General features: G+C 46.5%; 2 protein-coding genes across 2 annotated transcripts; both read right to left on the bottom strand.

Annotated features, from left to right (window-relative positions):
• Positions 1–12: 12 nt before the first annotated feature.
• LOC123516513 (DNA-3-methyladenine glycosylase-like) lies at positions 13–2,233 on the bottom strand. Its single transcript, XM_045275928.1, has 4 exons — positions 1,952–2,233; positions 1,483–1,689; positions 1,239–1,402; positions 13–692 (listed from the first exon to the last, which is right to left on the bottom strand). Exons 1-4 carry the CDS (start codon positions 2,229–2,231, stop codon positions 447–449), a joined length of 897 nt encoding a protein of 298 aa, XP_045131863.1. The 5' UTR covers positions 2,232–2,233; the 3' UTR covers positions 13–446.
• Positions 2,234–2,389: 156 nt separating this feature from the next.
• On the bottom strand, positions 2,390–7,716 carry LOC123516498 (probable ATP-dependent RNA helicase ddx20). Its single transcript, XM_045275888.1, has 3 exons — positions 7,649–7,716; positions 6,595–7,307; positions 2,390–5,644 (listed from the first exon to the last, which is right to left on the bottom strand). The coding sequence occupies exons 2-3, from the start codon at positions 7,186–7,188 to the stop codon at positions 3,308–3,310; spliced, it is 2,931 nt and encodes a 976-aa protein (XP_045131823.1). The 5' UTR covers positions 7,189–7,307; positions 7,649–7,716; the 3' UTR covers positions 2,390–3,307.
• Between the last annotated feature and the right edge of the window lie 475 nt (positions 7,717–8,191).

The raw sequence follows: 8,191 nt of genomic DNA, 5'->3' as shown, positions 1-8,191 counted from the left end.
TAAACTAATGCATACTAAAAAATCTTTATTACTTAGTCAGACAAAATCAAATACGGTATTAATCATGCATATATTTACAGATTCTTTATATTATAGTGTCATCCATCCAGTTTTGAGAATCCCACACTGGCTTATATTTTGAAACACTTTACAATTTCACTACAATATTTTCAAAGGCCTTAGAGATAATTAGCTGGGTTTTCTAACTATTTCTCCTCTTGACGTAAAACTTATGAATCTGTCGCTAGAACCATAAAGACACACTTTGAAACCCGTGTCTCACCAACCTGACCCTTTTTAATGTAGAAATGTGGTGTTGAAGTGTTTCAGAATACAGGTCACTGACTCTTGGCTAGCTACACCTGCCTGTGCCTTAGCTGTAGTCAGATCTGTGGGTCAAAGTAGGACATCTCTTTATTTCCACACACACCCACACTCATAGACACCTACCCTACCATATACTTCTCTGCCTGCTTGTCCTTCACACTCACACACTTGTTACCCAAAATATAAAACCTGAGAGGCTTTTTGGCCCATTCTACCCCATAGGAATCAATACCAATCCTTGTACTGACAACTACTAGGCTCTCACACACTCCTGCTTCTCCTATGCCATCCTCTTGCTCCTCCTCTTCCTCCTCCTCCATCCAGAACACATCCGACTCTGCCAAATCTAGTTTGTTCGCCGATTCCTGAAAAGAACAAATTTGAGTATCATATGGTACAAAGGGGCTAAGTGCCATTTCTCCAATACCACCTAATCTGTTCTTTTCTTTTCCTGGAAAGTACAAGATTAAGTGAGTATCATAGGAAAGATGAGAGAAAGAGAATGATATAGAGGAGAAGAGAGGTATAGGGAAAGAAAAACACAAGAAGGAAGGAAGAGAGGGAGAGGAAGACAGACATTATAGAAAGCGAGGGAGAGGGAAGACAAAAATAGGAAAGAAAATAAAGACAAACAAGTAGGAAGGAAGAGAGGGAGAGGAAGGCAAAGACATTGTAGAAAGAGAGAGAAAGGGGAAGACAAAAATAAATAAGTAGAGAGGAAGACAGGAACAAAGGAAGACAGAGTAAGCACACTCTTCCATACAGATCCTCACACCTCAGAGAATCAAAGGTAAGGGGACACAATCTTCATATTCACATGACACAACACTTATCCTGTATTCTCTAAGTGATGAAGTGAAGGATGAATCGAGTTCCTTTGAGTTAGATTCACAGTGGCACATTTCCCTTACTTTGGTGAGAGCGAGGGCCTGACACAGCTTAGAAGGGCCATTGCATAGCTGATGGGGCTTGAGAGGAGGTGCGGTGGTTCCTCGCCGAGCGCCCCTCCCTTGCACCATTACCTCCAGGCCCTCCAGTGGTTCAGCAGCCCTCACCAGCACACACGCTCCATCACCTACCCCATAGAGTGAAGGAGTGAGGATTTTGTCAAGGGCACATGTCAGGAATATAATCAGGCCACCATCACCACCTCACCTCTGCTGGACACATTGAAGCAGTGGTACATGCCGTAGATGCTGTACACATAAGCTGTCCCTGGTTTCATGTACATGGGTTCGTTCCTTGGGGTTCGCTTTCCCCCACAGCTGTGTGAGGCTTGGTCCGGCCCTCCCAGGTAGCTCTCTGTCTCCACCACTCTTGCTGACACCCGCCTTCCTTCCACCACCCGCACCATCACCTTCCCTAGGGAAGAAAGAGTGTGGTTAGTATTGTTTCTTGCTGGCCCTTTCAAGCTAGTATAGTGTTAAGTGTCTTTCTTCAACTCCCTGGCTTGCTTAGAAAGTGTAGGGCAAAAATTTAAGTACATCTTGCTTTATGAATAATGTGTTGCTTTTGATTTACTGATTAAGAGAAAATTCCTTCTTTCTGCAAATTTGGACTCTATAACATAATTCCATCCAAAGTGACCAAAGACATAAAGAATCAGTGCACGACTCAACCTTACCGAGGAGAGCTTTGGCCAACGCAACACACTCTTGGTCATAGAATTCCTCCGTGAGTTTCTGTCCAGATCCCCGAGGCTGTGCTGGGGCAGGCAGGGAGACTATAGGGTCAAGAAGAACAGAAAGTGATTCCTTAGCTTTGCCTTCCTCTCTCTCACTTGCCTCACTCACTCTCTCAGGGTCGCCAAAATACGGACTTCGTATCTCATCCTCTGTGGTGTGGGAAGCTTTCGGTACTTTGCAGTCAGTGTTTGTACTCGTTAAGGTGCGTTTCCGTGGCATTCTGAAGGCTAGGTGTGTCCAGCATCAAAATTAATGCCTCCCCACTCCCAGCCATTCACTGCACTGAGAGTATTGAGTGAAGTGTTCATCAACAACATGCAAGGACCATTTTGTCACTTAGTGTTCTGATTTGTGTTTCTGTAATTTAAAGAGTGTTGTTTCAGTATTACTTTATTGTACAGTTCAACACCTCCATCACAGACTGCTGTGTTCTGCTGGCTCAGCTCATCATGCTGACTAAACCTCAGCGTTCATCACACTTATTTCCACTTTGCTGGTTAAATGAATGTTGCTAATTAACTTCCCTCCCATAACAAACAATTCTACATGTTCACAGCACTGCTTTATTACAAAATCTGTAGGAATTAGAATATGCAAAGAACTGAACATTTTCAAGACAAATTGAAATTATTATTATAACAACTATACACAATTATTGTAGACAAACAAATGAACACAAAAAATATTAATAATATTAAATAAGCAAGGAATTTTTCAATGCATCACAAAGCTCAGTTATAGCTGCAGTTTATATAAAAAAACACAAATTTAACTTCACATATATTTTCCTACTCAGATCTGACATTCTTCGATCATTTATAAATGCAGAAATACTTGGTGTACCTTTTCTGTCAACAAAAACATACAATTTATTTTCACTATCATTTTTTGTCCTTTAGTCAATTAGGAATGTAAGACCACTCTGTCATTGGTCTCTCCTCCCCATTCACTTTACATATCACAGTGGTTCCTTAGTACACAATGCAGAGTGGTGGTGTTACTTATGTCTATCACTGCTCTCTTTCTGTTTCTCTTACTCAAGATCACAGCTTTTCTTTGTTGCTACTCCATTCTCTTCCCTTTTTCTGCTGTTACTGCTGTTTGTGTCACTTTTTCTTTCCCACCTCACTAGCATCACAGCCATTGTTTTGTTTTTAATTCAGAGTGGTGCTGTTACTACTGCTTACATAGTTTTCTCCCGTATTTCTATTATCATTACTGCTGTTTTGTGACTTCTTTCCCCTTCTCCTTTTCAGCATCACAGCCATTCTCACATTCATAATCCAGTGATACCGTTATTTCTGTTTATGCTGCCATTCTCCTCTGCCTTGTTCTCTGGTGCTGTGGCAACTTCTGCTGTGCCTTGCTGTTCCCTCACCACCTTCCTGCTTCCCCTGTTGCTGCCTCCTGCTGTGGTAATCCTGAGACACGTACAGACTCACTCGTCCCATGTTTCTCACATACTCCATCATTGACGCAAACTTACATGCACTTCTCACGCACGCATCAACTTCCTGTGTGTACCCCGTGTGTGTGTGCATGGGAGGCTGTGTGGCTTCATGGTAGCTGTGTCCTTGGTTGTAATTGTAGTACCCTTGGTTATAGTAGTTGTAGGCATTATAGTCTGCATGCTGGTTGTAGTGGTACTGTTGATTCTGATCATAACCTGGGTACCACTGGTTGTAGTTATAGTCATTGTTGTAGGCACTGTAGTTGTAGTTGTCATGGTGGGTTTGGTAGTGTGTTGGTTCACTCACTGCCTCACTATTGCTTTCCCGGCTTTGTCTTCGTGTCTTTCCATGTTTCCTCTCCTTGGGACACGTTCCTGTGGTGCTGTGTGCTGGCTGCTCTGTCCGAGGTTGTGGTGCTTGGCTGTGCATTGCTGAGAGGTGCTGAGTGTGATGCTTGGGGTGTGGGGGTGAAAAAACCAGCTTTCGTTCAGTGGTAGGGAGCTCCGAGTCACTAGACGAGGGTGAGTCTTCAGAACTTGATGAACTGTAGCTTTGTTTTGATTGGTTCTTGGGTAGGGAGTGACTGGAGTGTTGGGAAGTGCTGGGTGAGGAATGAATGCTGCCTGCACTTGGTGTCAGGGAAATAGGTGTGTGAGGCAAGGCATTTGTGGACTGTTGCATTGCCTCCTCCAGCACCTCCCTTGCATCTCTCCTCTGTGTCATTGCATCAAGAACAGCAAAGGCATCAAATCTCACACCACTCCATGCCTTCTTCCTCTCCTGTGCCTCCTCTCGCTGCCCATCCAGGTACTTCTCTAAGGCAGATTCTTCACCCTTAGTCACCTCCACCTTCACAGGCCATGGTGGGACTTTTACCTTGGTGTTTGAGGGTGGAGTGGATGTGTTGTATTGTGCAGTGCATTCTGAGAGCAGGTGTGTATAGGACATGGTGACTGGTGGGGGTCTATGCCATGCCCTGTTTACTAAAGACATGACAGTTGCTTTGGTATTAAAATTTGTCTCTGTATTGTGTGTCTTCTGAGTGTCTGTGTTTGTTTCCTTTTTCTTTGTGTGTTTTTTGTGTGTGTTTATATGAGTGGAAGTATTGTCTCGCTTTATGTTCCCTCTGTTTTCTTTGTCTTCCTCTTCCTTCATCTGATTGTGGTGTCTTTCTTTCCTCCTCGCTTTCTTCTTCACCTCATGATCTCTTTGGGTTTCTGCAGCTGTCTCACACTCTGCCTCACTAACTGCTGCCTTCTCATCCCCAGTAACAAATCTGTTATTGCTCTTTACCTGCACCTCCCCATTCTCCTGCTGCAGTGTGGCAGGGGTAGACCCCTTCTTGTGGGGTTTGTGTGTCTTCAGCCAGGCACGTGCTTCCTCCTCATCTAAGTGATCCACCTCCTTCAGTCTAGTTACTTCTTTCTCCTCCTCCTCCATCCTTCCTGCCTGTGATTTCTCCACCCCATCCTCCTCCTGTTTTTCCATCCTTCCTGTCTTTCCCTCTTCTGATTCCTCTTTCTCTCCTTCTAGCCACCTCCATCCCTCCACTTTCTTCGTGGCCAGATGGCTCACCCATTGCTTGCCAGCCAGCAGCAGCCTGACATTTGCCAGTGTGGCAATGGCCCTGGCCCCATACCACTCCTCTGGCCCACACACCAGCATCACTGCAGCGCCCCGTGAACCGTAGCGGCCAGCACGGCCTGCCCGGTGCAAGTAGGTAGCTGGCTCAGGGGGCAGGTCGAGGCTCACCACCAGGTTGACATGAGCCGAGTCAAGGCCACGTGCCGCCAAGTCCGTGGCCACCAGGATGCGACAGCGGTGGGTTTGCAGTGCCTCCAGTGCAGCCAAGCGTTCTGTCTGGCACTGGGCTCCCGTTAAGTACACTGCCGGCCACCCCTCGGCCTTGAGCCGGTGACACACTGACTCGGCACGGAGTTGTGAGCCAGAGAACACCAGGCACTGGTTGAAGGTGACATGGGACAGCAGCTTCAGCAGCTCCACCTCCTTGGCTGCCTGACGCATGTGTGGGGACGCCATATGCTGCAAGTGACGCACCACCTGGTTCACCCCCAGAAGGGCTGGCGAGTCTCGGTCCAGCCGCACATGTGACGGGGAGCGCATCAGCCCATCGGCCAGGGCTGCAGTGCTATCTGAGAAGGTGGCACTCAAGCACAGCACCTGCAACATAGCACATGTCACTTATCTGCTCGCTCACTCTCTCTCTCTCTCTCTCCACAAACACACACACACACACACACTGTGTGCAGGAAGACTTAAACAAGATCTGGAAATGGAGTAAAAAATGGGAGATGGAATTCAATGTGGACAAAAGCCATGTCATGGAAATGGGAAAAAGTGAAAGACGACCAGTGGGAATCTATAAGATGGGAGATGGAGTAGAACTAAAAAAACTAAAAAAGGAAAAAGGACTTGGGAGTGACGATGGAAGAAAACAATCAACCGGTAAGCCATATTGATAGAATTTTCAGAGAGACATATAATTTGCTAAGGAATATTGGATTAGCATTTCACTACATGGACAAAGAAATGATGAAGAAATTGATAAGTACTAAAATAAGACCCAGATTGGAATATGCAGGAGTTGTGTGGACCCCCATAAAAGAAACACATAAAGAAATTGGAGAGACTACAAAAAATGGCTACAAGAATGGTTCCAGAATTTAAAGGGATGACATATGAGGAGAGACTAAAAGCTATGGATCTACCAACCCTGGAACAGAGAAGAGAGAGAGGGGATCTGATACAAGTTTATAAATTGATTAACGGAATGGATCAAGTGGATAATGAGAAACTAATCCTGAGAGAAGAATATGACATTAGAAGCACAAGATCGCATAGTAAGAAACTGAGGAAGGGAAGATGTCTGAGAGATGTTAAAAATATAGTTTCCTGCAAAGATGTGTTGAGACTTGGAACAGTTTGAGTGAGGAAGTGGTGTCAGCAATGAGTGTGCATAGTTTTAAAGAAAAATTGGATAAGTGTAGATATGGAGACGGGGCCACACAAGCATAAAGCCCAGGCCCTGTAAAACTACAACTAGGTAAATACAACTAGGTAAATACACAGTTATTACACACACACACACACACACACACACACACACACACCTGTTTGTTGAGGGGCAGGGCATTGGCCAAATCAGTCACTGGACCAAGGAAATTTCCCTCCAGCAGGCGGTCGGCCTCATCCAACACCAACAGCCTAACACATTGCAGGCGCAGGTGGCCCAGGGACACCAGGTGAGCCAGGCGGCCTGGGGTACCCACCACCACTTGGCACTGCTGCAGCTTGGCCTTATCATCAGCCAGCTTAGTGCCACCAATGACAGCTACTGTAGACAGACCGGGCATGGCACTGGACAGTGTGGACACCACCTGTGCCACCTGGATGGCCACCTCACGCGTGGGAGCCACCACCACCACCTGGGTGGCCGACGAGGCAACACTCACAGCTTCTAGGGCCACCACAGCCAGCACACAAGTCTTGCCAGTGCCGCTCTTGGCCTGCACTACCAGGTCCAGGCCGCAGCGCCCCAGGGGGATGGCCGCCAGTTGGATGGGGCTGGGCCGCTTGAACCCTGCAGCAAGCAGGCCGGCCAGTACTGGCTCAGACAGCAGCAAGTCAGTAAAGGTCACGTTCTCATCAATCTCAATGTCACGGGTCCGCTCCTTCTCCTCCAGGTGGTGGGCAACCTGCTCCATGGTGGTGGTGGTGCAGCTTCTGTTGTCTACACCTGCACACTGTTAGTGGTGAAGGTGGCCAGGCGTCAGGGTGAGGCTGTGACCACCTCCTATGAGCAGTGTGTTGCTGCCTCTCAGTACTGTTAAAAGTAGATGTGCTGGATGAAATAGGGCAGTAACGTGATGTCACTCATTGACCGAGTACTGCAAGACTGATGCCATGTTGAGATGAGAGGAAGAGAGGAATTAACTGAGTGCTGCTGAATGAGATGTGATAGTGAGAGGAACGCGGTGATACTTTGTGGGGATGTGAGGTTGAGTGAAGCTCAGTGGTGGTGAGTGTCAGTGAGCGACGCTATGTGGTGTGATGGTGAGGGACAGTGAGTGATGGTGTGGAGGTGAGAGCAGGTGAGTGATGTTGTGTGGTGCTGGGTTCCCGTGAGAGAGCGAGTTGTGGGCGCGCACGAACACCCCCGCCTACCAGCCTCTCTTGCACGAGAAGTCGAGAAGTCGTGGACTCGTGAAGCAAACGTTTGTTGACATAGTCTTGATCTTGATCAATGTGTAGTGTCTGCTCCAAACTGAAATATTATTCAGAATTCCCTAAAAAGCTTGTTTCGTGTACGGAATATCCTTTACATGCATGGGGTTCCACTCATACAACTCTTTATACATAGCAGAATCAAAAACTTTTCGTCTAATCAACTCCTTCCTCTACCTGTCAGTATTGCAATGTTCATGACTTGCTGTCTTATTCTACCACTATTTTTACGTTTACTGCTCTTCTGCTGAGCTTGTTGATACCTCCTTCCGCGGCCTAGTTGCAACTTTATCTTGCCCATCTCCCTAATGCAAAAGTTAAAGAAAAAAAATCAACCATTTACTCTATTCTCCGGTAAATTGGAACTCTGCCAGCTTCTGTATTCATTCATTCCTATGATAATAGTCAAACCACGCTCTGGAGTCACTTTGGGTGGGTCGGAAAAGGGAACTTCCCAGCTACAGCGTTGCCAAATCTCTCCCA

This window comes from Portunus trituberculatus, chromosome 6 (assembly GCF_017591435.1).
Source record: "Portunus trituberculatus isolate SZX2019 chromosome 6, ASM1759143v1, whole genome shotgun sequence".
Lineage (NCBI taxonomy): Eukaryota > Metazoa > Arthropoda > Malacostraca > Decapoda > Portunidae > Portunus > Portunus trituberculatus.
This window is presented reverse-complemented; position numbering and strand designations above follow the sequence as displayed.